General features: G+C 41.7%; 1 protein-coding gene across 3 annotated transcripts in view; it reads left to right on the forward strand.

Annotated features, from left to right (window-relative positions):
- leng8 (leukocyte receptor cluster (LRC) member 8) overlaps positions 1–21,823 on the forward strand; it is a 45,838-nt gene that overhangs the window by 16,119 nt on the left and 7,896 nt on the right. For 2 of the 3 annotated variants that reach the window (XM_034174646.1, XM_034174644.1), the window contains exons 4-13: positions 587–661; positions 1,147–1,570; positions 5,938–6,109; positions 6,186–6,356; positions 13,471–13,713; positions 13,810–13,968; positions 14,909–15,203; positions 15,693–15,794; positions 17,110–17,178; positions 17,260–17,389. In XM_034174646.1, the coding sequence (XP_034030537.1) occupies positions 587–661; positions 1,147–1,570; positions 5,938–6,109; positions 6,186–6,356; positions 13,471–13,713; positions 13,810–13,968; positions 14,909–15,203; positions 15,693–15,794; positions 17,110–17,178; positions 17,260–17,389 (1,840 nt within the window). The remainder of the gene's footprint in view (positions 1–586; positions 662–1,146; positions 1,571–5,937; positions 6,110–6,185; positions 6,357–13,470; positions 13,714–13,809; positions 13,969–14,908; positions 15,204–15,692; positions 15,795–17,109; positions 17,179–17,259; positions 17,390–21,823) is intronic. The other variant, XM_034174645.1, reaches the window with a different exon arrangement.

Here is a 21,823-nt window from a genome sequence, read left to right on the forward strand (position 1 = left end):
ACTTTAAAACCAGACAAACTGTAAAATGAGCAGAATTTACAGCCTTCCAGCACACAGTCTGACAGTCCTCATTTCACTCAGGCATTGCATGTGTCCTTAGATTGCTGCTCGCTCAATAAATAACGGCAGTCAGCCTGGACTGTGCCACATTTGCGTGCAAGATCCTGAGAATGTGGTCTTGGAAACCATCTGCTCGAGGGGTAATAGTGGAAAAGTTGGATGTTCTGATGTTGCTAGTGGCTTGAGACTGAGCTGTGTTGATCTGAACTTGGTGTGAGTAAACAGGAATTCTTCTTGATCTGTTTTAGTGGTTGGCTAAACAGCTGTAAGGTGCATTACTGCCACCATTTGGCGGGAAGGCTTTGACTGACCTGGAATACAAATGATATATTTTGGGTGAAATGCAAGATGCACAGTGTGCTTTGTCCTGCTGTATGCTTCTGTGTCCCTTGCTTGGGGCAGCTCTGGTTCTGCTGGGGTACTTGGACCCATAATATTTGCTGCTAAAGCTAATTAGATTTTGTAATTGCTTACTGTGCAAAAAGTAAAATGAGTGACAAAATTACATGTCTCTTTGTATTTCCAGTATGGAGCTGCCTATCCACCAAGTCAGTATGGTGTACCTCCTGGGCCCTACCCAAGAACTCCTTCAAGTGGACAGGTATATTACAACAATATGCACACTAAAGCTGTTTTTAATATCCTATTATGATGAACATTGCATGCCAAACATACTGTAATATTACTACATGGGTATCCTCTAGGCAGTAGATGTACTGGATAGATATTGGGAAGGGGGTTTGTGCATAATTTGCATATTAATAAGGATGAAGTAATTTTTGGTATGTGAACAATAATTTACCCAATGTTCCTAAAAATGTGCACAGTACTATATATATAGTCTCATCCTTGCCAACAATGAAACTGGAAATTCATCTGACTTGGTGGGGCAAGGGGGTGGGGACCCAGATGTTGACAAAGCAATGCATTCTGGGTAGATCCCCCCCCTTTGTAATATGTGGTAGGGAGAATTGCATAGCCCTTCCATACCTCATCATTTTGTAGGGGTTTTTGTGTAGCTTCCACCTGTAATGTTTAATTTTTGCCCAATTGTTGAACAGCTTTATTTCATTGTTCTTTTCATAGCCTCCTCCAGTGCCTGGAATGGAAGACCAAACCCCCAACTACCCTTCTCAGCCACAGCCACCTCCCCCTGCTACTCCGCAACCACCCCAGAGCCCAACTACCTCTGAGAAACCCCCTCCTCCTCCACCCCCACCTATTCCTCCCCCACCCAACTCCCAATACCCTCCTCCTCCATCACAAAATGGTTATAATGGCAACAACTCCATGGTGTATCCATCTGGAGACACAAACCAAATGCAGGTGTACAATCACTCCCAAGTCAGACCCATCTACGGACAGGGTTTCCAGGCCCAGAACACCTATCAGCCTTCTCAAAATACTTCCCAGCAACAACAGCAGCCAGGCCAGTATGGACCTGGTCTTGGAAGAGCAGAGAAAAACAAAAACCAGAAGCAAGGACAGCAACTCTGGCACCGCATGAAACGTAAGCTTATGTTTTGTTTTGTAAGTTATCTGACATATACAGCTTAATAATAAGCTTTCGGTTGGGAGGCACAGCCAACTGTTTTGAGTCAGCCTCTGTAACAAGCTGATCAGAAATATCAAATTTGTGAGATTGACATGCATCTCTGTTATTGAGAAGCTGAAATAAGGTGGTGGGGGGCAGGAGGTAATTTTTGAATCAATATATATTCTCTGCTAGTTCATATGAAGGTGTCCAGTACACCTTACAGAGCTCTGCAGTGCTATTGTGTGCACACAATATATAGTTCAGTCCCCCTGATTAATTTGTATGTATGAGATAATTAAATAGATTTGGCAGTGCATACAGCAACACGATGGCTTAGTGGTTAGCACTCTTGCCTCACAGCAAGAAGGTCATGGGATCAATTCCCACCTGTGGCCTTTCTGTGTGGAGTTTGGATCTTCTCATGTTTGTGTGGGTTCCCTCTTCTTCCTCCCACATCCAAAGACATGCAGGTTAGGTGTATTGGAAACATTAAAGTGTCCGTAGGTGTGTGTACAGGTGTGAATGTCTGTGTTTGTCTATATGTGGCCATGTGACAGACTGGCGTCCTATCCAGGGCATCATTTGCCCTCAAAACATCTTGGCTCTGTGCTTACTCAACTTTGTCTATGTATTCTCACTCAACTTGGAATATAGCAGTGAGACACTTGTGTGCCTGACCTAATCAAAACTTGAGAAGGAATTAATCATATTGTAGAAAATGAATTGTATTTTGGACACAGAGTAGTATTTTAAGTGCTTGTGTAGCAACTGTTCTGCATTGTGCTGTTTTTGACTCCTCCCACTCAGGACATGAACTCACAAACTCATGGGAGGCGGATGCTCTGTCCAGTTGGTTCAAAACCTGGGCCCGGTTTCGTAAAGCAGTCTAATCTTTTAGTCTACTATGGTTAGTTGCCCAACATTATTCAGGGATATTCACAGGCATAGCAGCCTACGAATGCCATTGCTAAGAAACACCTTCGATGTGTGAGAGTTTAGTTTACTTCCGGGTTGAATAAGATTAGCCTCCTCTGTAGCAGGCTAAAAACTTCAGTCGGCTAATGTGAAACTTTAGCCAACTACAACCCCTGGCAAAAATTATGGAATCACCGTCCTCGGAGGATGTTCATTCAGTTGTTTAATTTTGTAGAGAAAAAAAATACAGATCAGACATGACACAAAACTAAAGTCATTTCAAATGGCAACTTTCTGGCTTTAAGAAACACTATAAGAAATCAAGAAAAAAAATTGTGGCAGTCAGTAACGGTTACTTTTTTTTAGACTAAATATTGACTAAATCTGGTTTGTATGTAGTTTTCTGTCACACCGGGATCTTTGCATTGACCATGGATTGGACCACAATCTGTTACGATTCCTGAGTTCTCCATCCTTTATCTGCATGGAGTGGACTACAATAGAGGCAAATATCCTCATATATACCGTGCATCCAGAAAGTACTCACAGTGCTTGGACTTAATCCCAAGGGTTGCTCCCCCCCCTTATGTTACAGCCTTATTCTAAAAGTAAGAAATTTTATTTATTTATTTTTTCCCGCCTCAAAATTCAGAGCCCTCTACCTGGCTGCAAACCCTCCCCGGAGCCTGATGTGCACCTCCTAAACAACTAAGACTGCAAGGGCTGTGATTTGTCACTTTTACATTTTCATGCCTTCCTCTCCTGTCATATTTTAAAAGTTTTTGCAGTGCACCTGCCAGTTACATTTTTATCATGGATCAAATACATTTGGCAGCAAAGTCTGCAAACATGACCAAGTTTACAGCAAGAAGTCAGAAAAAGGCACGCAAATGACCCGCAATTCATGGAGAAAAATTGTACGTGCCATATCATTGGTTTGGAGGTTAATGATTGCATAAAGAAGTGGAGCTCATTGAGGGACAAATTAATCCAGAAAAAGCCACTGTTCATGCAGCAAATTGCATAAAGACGTGACGGAGAACTTTAAAAGGGTCACACGCATGTCAATGTCATTGCATGGCCACAGAGTTAAGAGTTGCAGAAGCACAAGTCGGGCTTTAAGATTTTAAGGTGCCACTCTGCAGCGGACTTTGGAAAAAAAAAACAAAAACGGATTTAGTCCGTTTTATACATATAACAGAAAAAATTTGCTGGTCCACCTGAATCCATTGGTATGCAAGTTTTACTGTGTATCTTGCGACTGTCTGATCCTTCAAACTGGGCTTCTGATTGTCCAAAGCTCCAACATGGGATGTGAATTCTGTATGAGTGGAGGGAGGACAGTTCCCAAATCCATCTTCCCCCAGCGTGCATACATGTCTTGAAACCAGGAAAATCTTTTGCTGTGTTGGCAGTGGAAATGTGACATCATTTGTCCATCAGTGCTGTGAAACCAACGGCTTATGCGATTATTTGATTTTATGTCTTTATTTTTGCACCAATAGACACAATATTTAAATACATAACTAATCCATTTCCTCTGTCATGGTGTAACAGCCTTATGCCGCGTTCACACTGGACGCCACGTGAGCGACGGTGGCGAGAGGTTGCCATGTAGTCCCTATGGAAGGACGTGTTGTGGCCCCACAAAAGTCCAAGCCACGCGATACGATGGACACGAAAAAAGTGATTTTGAGCGAGTGGCGCGATACTGTGTTGCGTCGCGTCGCCCTCTTCCCCAAGTTGAAAAATCTGAACTTTTTCACCTTGTCGCACCGCAATGACAAATCAGGGACTCGATATGTAGTGACATGGAGATGTCTGGAGTTTATACTTGATGTGGACATGTCCTGTCTCTGGCAATCAGCCTGTGAGTAGGACTTGTGTCCCTTTTGTCCTTTATTTATTTAACACAATTATGACAGTTTGAGGGCAGAGCGATGAACTGCAGCAGCTTTTTTTTTTTTTTTGCACACGTGCCTTTGAGAACAAATCGTCCGTGAAGATAATTTTATCAACTACACAAATGTATAATGAAGCAAATGGTGATTGGTTTATAACACAATTATGACAGAGTTGGAGAGGAGAGCGAGGAACTGCAGCAGCAGCCAGTTTTGTTGTTTTTTTGTTTTTGTTTTTTTTCGCGTGCGCGCGTGAACGGGACGGGGTCCTCAAACTGGGGTCCTGGGGAGGTTGAAGTCCCGCTGAAAGCGGCCGTCATCCAGACGCAGCTCCTGCAGCAAAATGAATTTGTGACATCTGGCGTGAACGCAGCTCAAGCAGAGCAACACACCGGGCAATGGTGCCACGTCCATTGCCAGGCAAGTGATGCAAATTTGTGGCGTCGCGTGGGGTCCGGTGTGAACACGGCATTAATATTTCAAAAACCTATCTTATGTAGGACTTTTATTTTGAAATGGCCAAGAGCAGAAATGGGAAGTAATGTGTACAAGCTAATTGTTTCATGTTATAAAACTCCAGTGTCCTATGTCAAAGCACAGAATAAATAACAGTGGAGGCTTGGAACTTCTGTTAAACTGTGTGGACCTGGATTTATTGCACAAACGGACAATCACAACAGGCCCAACTTTTTACAAAGAAAAAACCCTTCCTTGACAAACAGCTAACAGCTGTCTTGTATTGCACACAGTGATAAAAAGCACATAGTCTGGAGGGGCAAAGCATTTGTCCAATCTGCTATCGCAGATAGCAGAGCCAGCTCATTGCTCTTTATCTTAGGGTATGAAAAGTTTTTCTCCATCTGACTGGCTGCTTGAAAACACTACAGTGATGATACCTTGAAAGTCTTCTAAAAAATAGTTTTCTGAAAAAAAGAGGCTGGATACGAAAAGACTGGTGCTCTGAAAAGAGGGCAGCAACACTGTTAACTCGGGGTCAATAGGTTGTTAAAGTAAAATTGTATGAGGTGTATCACCTGTCTGGGTCATTAATTGCAGGCTGGGTTTGAGATCGTTTAATTGCTCAGCCCTGTTGAGTGTTTTCACAACTGATCTGCTATACAGTTGGTTGTTGTTGCTATACAGTTGGTTGTTGTCACTGAAGTTTCTCTTGAAATTTGGAGGGGGTTTTTCCCCCTTGCATCATCTTGTTTCCTGTACTTGAGATTTGCTGTTTTGCTGAAATGTAAAACAGGTGGGGTTTTATGAAAGAATGGACAAATGTCTAGAACCCAATGGAATTTGATAATGTACATCCAGCATTTAAGTGTTATTTGACATACAAGGTGCTGTTGAGGTAATGACATACTTAATTCAAATGGATTAAAACTGTTGAATTGGTATACAAATAGTTGGAAGGTGTAGTGGATTATAGTGTTTATATAGATGTATTGATTAACTTGGAGATGAGGGTTATACATCAATAAGAAATTTATGTGAAGGTGTCTTTCACATCTTTTTCCACAGAGGCACCTGGGACAGCTGCTGTTAAGTTCAATATTCCTAAGAGACCCTATCAGGTTCAGTGTTCCCCTGTTTCCAATCAAGCCTTCCCTCCAGGGGAGCAACCCTTGGGATTAAGTCCAACTTCCCCTCCAACTATTGCTGCCAACACTGCATCTGGAGCTGCTCAGGGACGGTGAGAACTGTTGTGGCTCAGCCAGTTATCTTTTCTGTAAATAATTATCTCACATTTGATGCTTTTATATATCCAGTCCTCAGGACTGGCCCTCAAGCATGAAGGAGTACGTTCAGCGCTGCTTTACAGCATGTGAGACAGAGGAAGACAAAGATCGTACAGAGAAAGTGCTAAAGGAAATTCTACAAGACCGGCTGAAGGATGGTTCTGCTTACACTATTGACTGGACCCGCGAGCCACTGCCAGAGTGAGTTTAATCCTAGATTAGAGGAGGTTTCCAGGGGGTCCTCATTGGAAAATTTAGCAAGAGGGCGACACCAGATACGAGGGAGCAGACACACCAAACGGGTAGGATGGTGCTGAAGGGGGTGCCCTCCCCCTAACGTGGTGTGGAGCTTTTGAAAATTTGACGTCAAAATGGGGCATTCTGAGGCTTCTTGAAGGAGTGTAAAACAACAACCAGGCCTGTAGTCAGGTACTGAAAGGGGGGGGGGGGGGGGGTGGTGGTGCGGTGCGGTTTGTTGGTAGGAGGTTTGGGGGCTGCTGGAGGACCCCAGAAAATTTAGGGATTTTGATGTTCAGGATTGCATTCTGGAGGATTTTTTGCTGAGTATTTGCTCTTCTTGTACTGCTTAATATGTGTGGTGTTTGAATTTATTTGCACATTTTCACCTTTTCTTTGCTTTTACCCCAAATGATATCACAACTTACATATTTATTTTATAAGATTACTATAAATCAATTGGCATTTATTTTTATAGCCCTTTACAGCAGCCAGACAGTGTCCAAAGTGTTCTACAGTAAAATCGAGGAACAAGAATTCATAAGAATGAAACAAGAATACAATAGAATTAAAAAAAAAAAAAAAAAAAAAAAAAAAAGGCACATGACACAGCACCACCAGGTGTTAAAAGCTTTTTAAAATAAGTTTTGAGCATTGAGTTTAAAGGGTTTTGGGTCATAAATAGTGCATAAATCAGGATATAACTTATTCCACAGTCTGGGTTCAGCTACCACAAAAACACAGTCACCCCAGTGCTTATATTTTGACCTCAGAACAGCTAAGTAAAGCTGACCAGATGCCTGTAATGTCCTACTGTATGTGCGGAGAGTTAAAATTTCAGACAAGTAAGATGGTGCAAAGCCATTAATAGCTTTCAAATTGAACATTAAAATCAGTTCTAAAACAAACTGGAAGCCAGTTGAATGAGTAAACTACAGGTGTAATATGTTCACTTCTGGAAGTGTTTATTAAAAGACAAGCAGCAGCATTTCTCACAAGTTAGATGCGTGCAAGAGGACACTGGTTAATACCAGCATAAAGTGCGTTACAGTAACTAAGTCTGGAGCTGATGAAGGAATGAATGGCCGTCTGAAGATCGATCAATCAATCAATCAATTTTTTTATATAGCGCCAAATCACAACAAACAGTTGCCCCAAGGCGCTTTATATTGTAAGGCAAGGCCATACAATAATTATGTAAAACCCCAACGGTCAAAACGACCCCCTGTGAGCAAGCACTTGGCTACAGTGGGAAGGAAAAACTCCCTTTTAACAGGAAGAAACCTCCAGCAGAACCAGGCTCAGGGAGGGGCAGTCTTCTGCTGGGACTGGTTGGGGCTGAGGGAGAGAACCAGGAAAAAGACATGCTGTGGAGGGGAGCAGAGATCGATCACTAATGATTAAATGCAGAGTGGTGCATACAGAGCAAAAAGAGAAAGAAACAGTGCATCATGGGAACCCCCCAGCAGTCTACGTCTATAGCAGCATAACTAAGGGATGGTTCAGGGTCACCTGATCCAGCCCTAACTATAAGCTTTAGCAAAAAGGAAAGTTTTAAGCCTAATCTTAAAAGTAGAGAGGGTGTCTGTCTCCCTGATCTGAATTGGGAGCTGGTTCCACAGGAGAGGAGCCTGAAAGCTGAAGGCTCTGCCTCCCATTCTACTCTTACAAACCCTAGGAACTACAAGTAAGCCTGCAGTCTGAGAGCGAAGCGCTCTATTGGGGTGATATGGTACTACGAGGTCCCTAAGATAAGATGGGACCTGATTATTCAAAACCTTATAAGTAAGAAGAAGAATTTTAAATTCTATTCTAGAATTAACAGGAAGCCAATGAAGAGAGGCCAATATGGGTGAGATATGCTCTCTCCTTCTAGTCCCTGTCAGTACTCTAGCTGCAGCATTTTGAATTAACTGAAGGCTTTTTAGGGAACTTTTAGGACAACCTGATAATAATGAATTACAATAGTCCAGCCTAGAGGAAATAAATGCATGAATTAGTTTTTCAGCATCACTCTGAGACAAGACCTTTCTGATTTTAGAGATATTGCGTAAATGCAAAAAAGCAGTCCTACATATTTGTTTAATATGCGCTTTGAATGACATATCCTGATCAAAAATGACTCCAAGATTTCTCACAGTATTACTAGAGGTCAGGGTAATGCCATCCAGAGTAAGGATCTGGTTAGACACCATGTTTCTAAGATTTGTGGGGCCAAGTACAATAACTTCAGTTTTATCTGAGTTTAAAAGCAGGAAATTAGAGGTCATCCATGTCTTTATGTCTGTAAGACAATCCTGCAGTTTAGCTAATTGGTGTGTGTCCTCTGGCTTCATGGATAGATAAAGCTGGGTATCATCTGCGTAACAATGAAAATTTAAGCAATACCGTCTAATAATACTGCCTAAGGGAAGCATGTATAAAGTGAATAAAATTGGTCCTAGCACAGAACCTTGTGGAACTCCATAATTAACTTTAGTCTGTGAAGAAGATTCCCCATTTACATGAACAAATTGTAATCTATTAGACAAATATGATTCAAACCACTGCAGCGCAGTGCCTTTAATACCTATGGCATGCTCTAATCTCTGTAATAAAATTTTATGGTCAACAGTATCAAAAGCAGCACTGAGGTCTAACAGAACAAGCACAGAGATGAGTCCACTGTCCGAGGCCATAAGAAGATCATTTGTAACCTTCACTAATGCTGTTTCTGTACTATGATGAATTCTAAAACCTGACTGAAACTCTTCAAATAGACCATTCCTCTGCAGATGATTAGTTAGCTGTTTTACAACTACCCTTTCAAGAATTTTTGAGAGAAAAGGAAGGTTGGAGATTGGCCTATAATTAGCTAAGATAGCTGGGTCAAGTGATGGCTTTTTAAGTAATGGTTTAATTACTGCCACCTTAAAAGCCTGTGGTACATAGCCAACTAACAAAGATAGATTGATCATATTTAAGATCGAAGCATTAAATAATGGTAGGGCTTCCTTGAGCAGCCTGGTAGGAATGGGGTCTAATAAACATGTTGATGGTTTGGATGAAGTAACTAATGAAATAACTCAGACAGAACAATCGGAGAGAAAGAGTCTAACCAAATACTGGCATCACTGAAAGCAGCCAAAGATAACGATACATCTTTGGGATGGTTATGAGTAATTTTTTCTCTAATAGTTAAAATTTTGTTAGCAAAGAAAGTCATGAAGTCATTACTAGTTAAAGTTAATGGAATACTCAGCTCAATAGAGCTCTGACTCTTTGTCAGCCTGGCTACAGTGCTGAAACGAAACCTGGGGTTCTTATTTTCTTCAATTAGTGATGAGTAGAAAGATGTCCTAGCTTTACGGAGGGCTTTTTTTTTATAGAGCAACAGACTCTTTTTCCAGGCTAAGTGAAGATCTTCTAAATTAGTGAGATGCCATTTCCTCTCCAACTTACGGGTTATCTGCTTTAAGCTACGAGTTTGTGAGTTATACCACGGAGTCAGGCACTTCTGATTTAAAGCTCTCTTTTTTTTAGAGGAGCTACAGCATCCAAAGTTGTCTTCAATGAGGATGTAAAACTATTGACGAGATACTCTATCTCACTTACAGAGTTTAGGTAGCTACTCTGCACTGTGTTGGTATATGGCATTAGAGAACATAAAGAAGGAATCATATCCTTAAACCTGGTTACAGCGCTTTCTGAAAGACTTCTAGTGTAATGAAACTTATTCCCCACTGCTGGGTAGTCCATCAGAGTAAATGTAAATGTTAAGAAATGATCAGACAGAAGGGAGTTTTCAGGGAATACTGTTAAGTCTTCTATTTCCATACCATAAGTCAGAACAAGAGCTAAGATATGTTTAAAGTGGTGGGTGGACTCATTTACTTTTTGAGCAAAGCCAATAGAGTCTAATAATAGATTAAATGCAGTGTTGAGGCTGTCATTCTCAGCATCTGTGTGGATGTTAAAATCGCCCACTATAATTATCTTATCTGAGCTAAGCACTAAGTCAGACAAAAGGTCTGAAAATTCACAGAGAAACTCACATTAACGACCAGGAGGACGATAGATAATAACAAATAAAACTGGTTTTTGGGCCTTCCAATTTGGATGGACAAGACTAAGTCAAGCTTTCAAATGAATTAAAGCTCTGTCTGGGTTTTTGATTAATTAATAAGCTGGAATGGAAGATTGCTGCTAATCCTCCGCCCCGGCCCGTGCTACGAGCATTCTGACAGTTAGTGTGACTCGGGGGTGTAGACTCATTTAAACTAACATATTCATCCTGCTGTAACCAGGTTTCTGTAAGGCAGAATAAATCAATATGTTGATCAATTATTATATCATTTACCAACAGGGACTTAGAAGAGAGAGATCTAATGTTTAATAGACCACATTTAACTGTTTTAGTCTGTGGTGCAGTTGAAGGTGCTATATTATTTTTTCTTTTTTAATTTTTATGCTTAAATAGATTTTTGCTGGTTATTGGTGGTCTGGGAGCAGGCACCGTCTCTACGGGGATGGGGTAATGAGGGGATGTCAGGGGGAGAGAAGCTGCAGAGAGGTGTGTAAGACTACAACTCTGCTTCCTGGTCCCAACCCTGGATAGTCACGGTTTGGAGGATTTAAGAAAATTGGCCAGATTTCTAGAAATGAGAGCTGCTCCATCCAAAGTGGAATGGATGCCGTCTCTCCTAACAAGACCAGGTTTTCCCCAGAAGCTTTGCCAATTATCTAGGAAGCCCACCTCATTTTTTGGACACCACTCAGACAGCCAGCAATTCAAGGAGAACATGCGGCTAAACATGTCACTCCCGGTCTGATTGGCGAGGGGCCCAGAGAAAACTACAGAGTCCGACATTGTTTTGGCAAAGTTACACACCGATTTAATGTTAATTTTAGTGACCTCCGATTGGCGTAACTGGGTGTCATTACTGCTGACGTGAATTACAATCTTACCAAATTTACACTTAGCCTTAGCCAGCAGTTTCAAATTTCCTTCAATGTCGCCTGCTCTGGCCCCCGGAAGACAATTGACTATGGTTGCTGGTGTCGCTAACTTCACATTTCGCAAAACAGAGTTGCCAATAACAAGAGTTTGATCCTCGGCGGGTGTGTCGTCGAGTGGGGAAAAACGGTTAGAGATGTGAACGGGTTGGCGGTGTACACGGGGCTTCTGTTTAGGGCTACGGTTCCTCCTCACAGTCACCCAGTCAGCCTGCTTTCCCGGCTGCTCGGGAACTGCCAGGGGGTAACTAACGGCGGCTAAGCTACCTTGGTCCGCTCCGACTACAGGGACCTGGCTAGCTGTAGAATTTTCCACGGTGCGGAGCCGAGTCTCCAATTCGCCCAGCCTGGCCTCCAAAGCTACGAATAAGCTACACTTATTACAAGTACCGTTACTGCTAAAGGAGGCCGAGGAATAACTAAACATTTCACACCCAGAGCAGAAAAGTGCGGGAGAGACAGGAGAAGCCGTCATGCTAAATCGGCTAAGAGCTAGTAGCTACGCTAAGCTAGCGGATTCCTAAAAACACGCAAAGTGAATAATGTGTAAATAATTTAGAGGTGATTCAGCAGAAGGAGTGCTTTAGTTAAGGCACGTAAAGATTACACTGGGAAACAAATCGTAATCTAGATAACTAGATCAATCTAACTGCGCAGATTAAACAGCTAACGGATACAGAAAAACACCGCTGTGCTCCGGAACAGGAAGTGATACAATACCGCAGTGAGAGCCAACCACCAGTAGAGGATCACATCTACTGAGGAAGGGCTTTACTTCGGCCTGAAGATGTAGCTAGAAAACACGTTGACAGAGTTTCTGATGATTGAACCTCAAATGGCTATCAAACACATACTAACCCCAAGGGCTATAATTTCATATTCATGGCTTCCTTAAAGCTACATGACCCGATTTTAAAGCTAGAACCACAAACGGATCCAGTAATGCCTGAGCTTAGACATTAGTTATCAGGGATGCTTATTCGCTGTCTTTGCACGGTTTTCTGTCTTTTTGTAAATTCTTGCCATCTGAAAGAAATGCAGGGCTGTGAATTACTATAAATAGTTCTGAATGTTCTGTTCAGCAAGGTGAGTTTCATTTTGTACAGGGGTCAAAAGTTAAAATTGCTCCCAAGTTTGGTAAAATGTGGTGCAAATTATTAGTTGAGTTAATAGGGTTTCAAAAAGGAATAGTTTGCACAATGTGCCATCCATAGTTATCATGTTATGGGGTAACATATGTCACATGTCATAGAATCCAGTGGACGTCAACATTGTTTGACCTTTACTGTGGAGACCAAGCATTCATTTGAGGTCCGGGTCATAAACAAACTGCAACACATGTCCACTTTCCTCTGCATCATCTGTTTGTTTGTTTTTAAATGTTCACTTTGAGTGTAATTTGCCCAAAAACTCAAAGTGCCATGTTTCTGCTGGGGACGGATGAGGGCTGTCTCCCCCCCCTCCCCGCTACAGGCCAGACAACAGAGCATGGGAGCTGCATGAAATAAGTTTACACATTTTACTCTCATTTTGCCACATTTTTAGTATTTTGGGGGGAAAAAAATGCTGTTTATTACTACGAATGGCCTTGCTATTTCCTGACGTCAGTGTTATCTATTTACGGAAGAATCAATCACTGAGGGGAAGGCTGTATACTAGGAATTTAAAAAAAAAAAAAAAAAAAAATCTGCATTTCGGCAAGGGGGCACATAGCAAAAACAAGGGGGCGCGGTGCCTCTATTTCTCAGTTTAGAAAAACCCTTGGATTAGTTTGGATTAGAAGGTGATTTCACTGATTAACATCACTTTGAACAGGTGAAATCACCTGCTGGAGTGGGTGGTTGCACAGAAAGCCTGCACCCTCTCGGCCCTTTCTGGAACCGGTTTGAGACCTCTGCTCTACAGTAAGAACACTAGGTTTAATATAGGCCATAGTCCTTTGTTTCCAATAAAGGCAGCAGCCTTAGCAATATGTAAATTGCTCGGGAAATACGCAGATTTCCAAATTGACCGTGCAGTGGTGATGGGAGGGGCGGGCAAAGTAGCCAGTGTGCTGAGATTTCACTGTTTATTTTTCTCCTAGGTTAAGGAGCAAGCAGTCTCGTTGGGAGACTGTTCTTGGCCAAAGGACATCAGACAGTTTAAATACTCGTAGTGGAAGTATAGTGACAGCTTCAAGAGGCAGAGGTGTTGGATCCAGATTGGGTCACTACAGGAATATTTTTTCTCAAAGGAGTCCTTCTTCGAGTTCCTCCCGTTCATCTTCCCGCTCACCTTCCCCCTCATACAGCCGCTACAGAGACCGCAACAAGAGGTACAAGCACAGGTATTACAGTAGTACTCCTTTGCTCTTTCTGTGTGTGCGTGCGCGCGCGCGCTCTCTCTCTCTCTCTCTAAATGTTAGGTCTCTTTTGTCACCCAGTGAGTCTGACTCGCAGTCAGACAGCAGTGCCTCAAATGATCTACGAACTCAGCTGTCAAAACGAAATCAGAAAGGAGCACGTGGCTGTGGTAATGACCGGGAACGAGGACGGGGAGAGCGGGGACGAGGAAGAGGGGGAAAAGCAAACAGAGGAAGGCGGTAAAAAAAATAAATACAATTTTATCATACCTAGGCCCGGTTTCATTAAGCAGTCTAATCTTTTAGTCAACTAAGCTTAGTCACACAACGTTAGCGTCTAATGTCCCTTTCACATAGACGGCTAAACTTGTAGATTAGCCGTCTTACGGTAGTCAATGATTTTCACGGGCATAAGCAGACTCTCAAGTACCGTTGCCAAGAAACACCTCCAATACGTGAGAGTTTTATTTCCAGGTTGGTCATCTGCGAATGTGACTGTGTCCCTCAATTGGTAGCTGGACAAATTGTCCGATGTGCAGGATAAATGCCGAATTAACATCTCTCATGATTTGGCACTCGGTCGACTTGGAGACGTGGATGGTGTTGCCAATAACCTACTAAAAGGTCCAACAGGTGTAAAACCTCAGCGCAATCAAAACCTGAAGAAGGGCTGACAGGGTGTTGTTCCTCCTCGTTTGGTGTTGATGGCTGGAGCTATCGTGTCTACGATGAAGAGGATTGTAGGTGGATGGAAGCGGTATCACTGTTTAACCTCGGTGTCCATAAACATCTTCAGTGAATTATACCAGTCCCAGAACACCCGCTCCCACCACAAGGCTCTTCTTTCCTCCTGCTCAATCAAGTGGTGGTACATGATGGCTGCCATTTTTGAGGCAAGACGCTGACGTTTTGTCAACTAAAATAAGAATAGCCTCCTCTGTAGCTGGCTAAAAACTTTAGTTGGCTAACGTGAAACTTTAGCTGACAAAGCACTTTGTGCAATGACTAACGTCAAAAGATTAGTCGACTAAACATAATTAGACCGCTTTATGAAACTGGGCCTAGGTTTAATGTGGTTATTTTGTTTATTCATGATTGTTACAGAGTAAAGATGAAATAAGGTAGCCTTTTTTATGTTGCCTTCAACAATGTGTGAGTAACCATTACTCTGTTCCCTTAGAAACTTGGAAGATTCTGGTGCAGGTATTGGAAAGAAGAGGAAAGGTGGCAATGCTGGGATGGATTTCCATGACCCCAATCGAGAAGCAAAGAAGCAAAAGAGAGCCGCTCGCTTCCACAAGCAGCTCCGCTTGGAGCCACTGGTTCTTTCTATCACTTCACTGGACTTGCCTGATGGAACACAGGAGGGCCTCAGCTGGGAGGATTGTCCAATCGTGGGAACTTGCCAGGACATCACCAAGCCCTATCTGAGGCTCACCTGTGCCCCTGACCCCTCCACAGTGCGCCCTGTGCCTGTAAGTTGTTCTTTTGATTGCTCTTGTTTGTTGTAATTTTTGAGGCCAAACCTCTTCTGCTTGATCACTCAGATGATGTTCATAATTATTCTCTCTAGGGCTTGATAGGTACTTTATTTAAATGAGCTATATTGGTCACTTCTCCAGCATTTCTGGAATAAATTTTGTTGATGTTAAGAATTTCTATATGTGCAGGTATGGAATTGTGAGACTTGTGTCTCACAATGTTTAAAATGAGACCCCAACCACATGTCATGTTCTTTTGATTAATTAGTTGCTCGTTTTAATACACAGGAAAGTCCCCAAATATTAAACCCTATCACAGCTCAACTCAGCGGATTGGGATGAACTTGAGAGTAGATGTATTTGCTTTAATAGTTTTATTTTTCTGCACCATGTGGAGGCTGTTGGCTGTAAATAATAGTGTTTGAAACCGCTTCACAGAGAACAAAGATTCAACTTTTAATTTTTAAACTGTATTTTGTGCAGGTGCTGAAAAAATCTATTCAAGCTGTGAAATCTCACTGGAAATTGAACCAGGATTATGCCTATGCATGTGAACAGATGAAGTCCATCAGACAGGACCTCACGGTTGGTTACCTATACACATTGTTAGTGTGTCCTTTGACCTTTCTTCAGCAGTCCACTCAAAAAATGTTTTTCTAACAGCTATATTGTACTTCCAGTGATGTTTGTTTATTTTCTGTAAGCTGTGACTGTCCACAAACTGACACGGAGTACTTTTTTTTTTTTTTTTTTTTTTTTTTGGATCTCTGCTGAGTGCAGTGTTTTTTGGGGGGGTAGTGGGGGGGCTTTGTTCACACTACCCGTTCAAATTGGAATTATTGCAGATCTAATTATAATCTGATCTCAGTGATGGTCACATTATATACAAGTAACCAGATCCGATCTGTGTGTATCCATGGCAGTTTTCATCTTCAGTTTTATCCACATCTCGTCGCTATAGTATTAATAGTTACACGTATGGAAACAGTCACATGACTGGTGTCCAAACATTGCAACGAAACCCAAACACCTGTGAGTCACAGGATGTTATAAAAATAATTTAATTCAATTAATTTTATTTGTATTGCACAAAATCACAACAGTGCTGCCTCAAGGCCCTTCACATGCATAAGGTCTAACTTTAACAGACCCCCCCACCCCCCAAGTATGCACACAGGCGACAGTGGTAAGGAAAAAACTTCCTCTGATAATTACGAAGAAACCTCAAGCAGACCAGACTCAGAAGGGTAACCCACTGCTTAGGCCACTCTAACAGTTAAAAGGTTTTTAAGGATTTCATAAGAATTTCTGAACAAACAGAAGAAAACCCTGGACAGGATGGCATTCTATCGCAGGACTAAAAGGCGTTAACAAAGACCAGTTATGTGGAAATACTGAGCAACAGCTGAAACACTGTCATGTGTAAATGCATAAATGTGCAAGATTTTTGCACGTGTCCTATAAAGCGTTGAGTGTGTTTCAGGTGTATGGTGTTACAGATGTAGCAAAATACGCTCAGAATCCGATATGAACATTCAAATCAGAATGGATTTGCAAAAATGACATTTGAATCTCATTTCAAACCACCTAAGAATGAAGCTTGAGATGGTTTAAATCTCGATATGCACCTAAATTGGATTTTTAGTGTCAGCTTGAACGAGATCTTTGACCTTGTCTGATATGATTTCAGTGAACATGGGTGTTAAGTTGATGAATCAGAAATTTGAGTGTGAATAATCACTGGCTCATGGGAGAGCTGAGGGACTTGTATGGTTCTTGCTTTTCTTACTGAGCAGGTTATGAGTGACAGGTTTTTGTGGGGAGAAAAAATTAAATAGTTATAGTTATTGTAAAGTAGCACAAGAGACTGTGTATAACTTCATTCTCCCTCACTACTCAGGTCCAGGGAATTCGTACTGATTTCACAGTGGAAGTCTATGAGTGCCATGCACGTATTGCTCTGGAAAAGGTGAGTCTGTTTCCTTGCATTGTGTTGCAGTGACAACAGTGTATTATTTTTAAACACGACTTTAATGTGTTTTATTTTCAGGGTGACCATGAAGAGTTCAACCAGTGCCAGACTCAGCTGAAGGCCCTGTATAAGGACAGTCCATCAGAAAACATTGGAGAGTTTACAGCATATCGTCTGCTATATTATATATTCACTAAAAACTCTGGAGGTGTGTTCACGTTTTGCTTGCATTACACATTAGCTGTCTTTCTCACCTTCAACATTTAAAATGGAACTCAATGTGTTGAAAGCATCCAGTAGCAGCTTTTGTTTAACAAAATTGGTTAAAGTAATTTCTTAAAAATTGTATATGATGATGTGCAGGGATTAACCTTCATTGCTATGATGGATTTAAATCAATTGGGCTGCCAAAAGGCCACATTTTTTAATGTTACAGCCTTATTCCTTTTTGGGGGGGTTCTTACAAATTAAAAAACTAAGAAATCACATGTACAACCCCTGGCAAAAATTATGGAATCACCGGCCTTGGAGGATATTCATTCAGTTGTTTAATTTTGTAAAAAAAAAAAAAAAAAAGCAGATCACAGACATGACACAAAACTAAAGTCATTTCAAATGGCAACTTTCTGGCTTTAAGAAACACTATAAGAAATCAGGAAAAAAAAATTGTGGCAGTCAGTAACGGTTACTTTTTTAGACCATGCAGAGGAAAAAAATATGGAATCACTCAATTCTGAGGAAAAAATTATGGAATCATGAAAAACAAAACGCTCCAACACATCACTAGTATTTTGTTGCACCACCTCTGGCTTTTATAACAGCTTGCAGTCTCTGAGGCATGGACTTAATGAGTGACAAACAGTACTCTTCATCAATCTGGCTCCAACTTTCTCTAATTGCTGTTGCCAGATCAGCTTTGCAGGTTGGAGCCTTGTCATGGACCATTTTCTTCAACTTCCACCAAAGATTTTCAATTGGATTAAGATCCGGACTGTTTGCAGGCCATGACATTGACCCTGTGTGTCTTTTTGCAAGGAATGCTTTCAGTTTTTGCTCTAGGGCAAGATGCATTATCATGTTGAAAAATTATTTCATCATCCCCAACATCATTTCAATTGATGGGATAAGAAAAGTGTCCAAAATATCAACGTAAACTTGTGCACTTATTGATGATGTAATGACAGCCATCTCCCCAGTGCCTTTACCTGACATGCAGCCCCATATCATCAATGACTGTGGAAATTTACATGTTCTCTTCAGGCAGGCATCTTTATAAATCTCATTGGAACACCACCAAACAAAAGTTCCAGCATCATCACCTTGCCCAATGCAGATTCGAGATTCATCACTGAATGACTTTCATCCAGTCATCCACAGTCCACAATTGCGTTTCCTTAGCCCATTGTAACCTTGTTTTTTTCCGTTTAGGTGTTAATGATGTCTTTCATTTAGCTTTTCTGTATGTAAATCCCATTTCCTTTAGGCGGTTTCTTACAGTTCGGTCACAGACGTTGACTCCAGTTTCCTCCCATTCGTTCCTCATTTGTTTTGTTGTGCATTTTTGATTTTTTTTTTAGACACATTGCCTTAAGTTTTCTGTCTTGACGCTTTGATGTCTTCCTTGGTCTACCAGTATGTTTGCCTTTAACAACCTTCCCATGTTTGTATTTTGTCCAGAGTTTAGACACAGCTGACTGAACAACCAACATCTTTTGCAACATTGCGTGATGATTTACCCTCTTTTAAGAGTTTGATAATCTTCTTCTTTGTTTCAATTGACATCTCTCGTGTTGTAGCCATGATTCATGTCAGTCCACTTGGTGCAACAGCTCTCCAAGGTGTGATCACTCCTTTTTAGATGCAGACTAACGGGCAGATCTGATTTGATGCAGGTGTTAGTTTTGGGGATGAAAATTTACAGGGTGATTCCATAATTTATTCCTCAGAATTGAGTGAGTCCATATTTTTTTCCCTCTGCTTGGTCTAAAAAAAGTAACCGTTACTGACTGCCACAATTATTTTTCCTGATTTCTTACAGTGTTTCTTAAAGCCAGAAAGTTGCCATTTGAAATGACTTGAGTTTTGTGTCATGTCTGTGATCTGCTTTTTTTTCTACAAAATTAAACAACTGAATGAACATCCTCCGAGGCCGGTGATTCCATAATTATTGCCAGGGGTTGTACATAAGTATTCACACCCTTTGCTCAATACTTTGTTGATGCACCTTTACAGAAATTATAGCCTCAAGTGTTCTTGAATATGATGCCACAGCTTGGTGTCCCTATCTTTGGGTAGTTTTGTCCACTCCTCTCTGCAGCACCTCTCAAGCTCCATCAGGTTGGATGGGGAGTGTCGGTGCACAGCCATTTTCAGATCTCTCCAGAGATGTTTAATCAGATGCAGGTCGTGGCTGTGGCTGGGCCACGCAAGGACATTCACAGAGTTGTCCTGAAGCTCTGAAGCTGAAGTTCTTTGATATCTTGGCTGTGTGCTTAGAGTCATTGTCCTGCTGAAAGATGAACACTCGACCCAGTCTGAGATCAAGAGCGCTCTGGAGCAGGTTTTCATCCAGGATGTGTCTGTACATTGCTATATTCATCTTTCCTTCAATCCTGACTAGTCTTCCAGTTCTTGCTGCTGATAGACATCCTCACAGCATAATGCTGGGCTGCCATGAGCCTTTTACTAAGGAATGGCTTCCGTCTGGCCACTCTATTATAAAGGCCTGATTGGTCCATTGCTGCAGCGATGGTTGTTCTTCTGGAAGGTTCTCTTCTCTCCACAGAGGAATGCTGGAGCTCTGACAGAGTGACCATTGGATTCTTGGTCACCTCCCTGACTAAGACCCTTCTCCTTCAGTGACTCAGTTTAGATGGGCAGCCAGCTCTAGGAAGAGTCCTGGTGGATCTGAACGTCTTCCATTTAGGGATGATGAAGGCCACTGTGCTCACTGGGACCATCTTAGGGGTCTACAGATAATTCTTTTGACTCATGCTTTTTGTGCTCTGACATGCACTGTCAACTGTGGGATCTTGTATGTAGTCAGGTGTGTGCCTTTCCAAATCATGTCCAATCAACTTAATTTATCCCAGGTGGACTCCATTTAAGGGTCCTGTCACACCTTGATGATTTAGCCAACATATGCTGAGAGTCCCATTTCCACCGAGCAGTCGAGTCGGTTCTGCACAATATAGTGCAGGTCGGAACAGTTAAGTCTGGCTTGGTTTGCGTTTCCACCACCGGCAAAACACTTTTATTTGGTTAGCTTACCACACAAATATTGGCAAGCATGTCTGTGAGCACACATACTGCAGGGACTGCAGTTTTTAGTTTTTCTGCTAATCAATGGACAGCATCAATGGATGTATTTCGACTAATGAGTAACTTACAAGAAACGTGTCAACAGTCGCATAACTCATGGTCTCCATATGTGGGATGTATGAGACAAGCTGGCATTCCTCAAAAATATTGTGCATGCCCAAACATTTTTGATGTACTTGCTGTACTACAACATATCAGCGTGTGTCAACATGCTCTTATATAAAACTTAATCATAACTTATATTTGATATATGCCAGCATTTTTAATACGCTTAGCATACACTGAATAAATTGTCATGGTGTGATGGGGTTTAAGCTGTAGAAACATCTCAAGGATGACCAGTGGCAACAGGATGCACCTGAGCTCAGTTTTGAGCTTCATGGCAAAGGCTGTGAATACTTAAGTACATGTGATTTCTTTGTGTGTATATATATATGTATATACATATGTATATATATATATATATGTGTGTGTGTGTATATAAAATATAGAAAATAAGTACAACAATCTGGAAATCACAATGTATGTATTTTTTTTTTTTATCATTTATTTGTATGTTACTGCTGCAAATAAGTATTTGAACACCTGCCAATCAGCAAGAATTCTGGCTCACACAGACCTGTAAATTTTTCTTAAGAAGCCCTCTTATTCTGCACTCTTTACGTGTATTAACTGCACCTGTTTGAACTTGTTACCTGTATAAAAGACACCTGTTCACACACTCAATCACACTCCAACCTGTCCACCACAGCCAAGACCAAAGAGCTGTCTAAGGACACCAGGGACAAAACTGTAGACCTGGTCAAGGCTGGGATGGACAACAGGCAAGCAACTTGGTAGAAGACAACTGTTACGATTATTAGAAAGTGGAAGAAACTCAAGATGACTGTCAATGCAAGATCTCACTTTGTGGGGTAAGGATGATTCTGAGAAAGCTCAGAACTACACAGAAGGACCTGGTCAATGACCTGAAGAGAGCTGGGACCACAGTCACAAAGATTACATTAGTAGCACATGATGCTTTCATGGTTTAAAATCCTGCAGGGCAGCAAGGTCCCCCTGCTCAAACCAGCACTTGTCCAGGCCCGTTTGAAGTTCACCACTGACCCTCTGGATGATCCAGAGGAGGCATGGGAGAAAGTCATGTGGTCAGATGAGACCAGAATAGAACTTTTTGGACTCAACTCCACTTAACATGTTTAGAGGATGAGAACAACCCCAAGAAAACCATCCCAACCGTGAAGCATGGGGGTGGAAACATAATCTGGGGGTTCTCTTCTGTAAAGGGGACAGGATGACTGCACCTTATTGAAGGGAGGAT

Source organism: Thalassophryne amazonica, chromosome 7, assembly GCF_902500255.1.
Source record: "Thalassophryne amazonica chromosome 7, fThaAma1.1, whole genome shotgun sequence".
In the NCBI taxonomy this organism is placed as follows: domain Eukaryota; kingdom Metazoa; phylum Chordata; class Actinopteri; order Batrachoidiformes; family Batrachoididae; genus Thalassophryne; species Thalassophryne amazonica.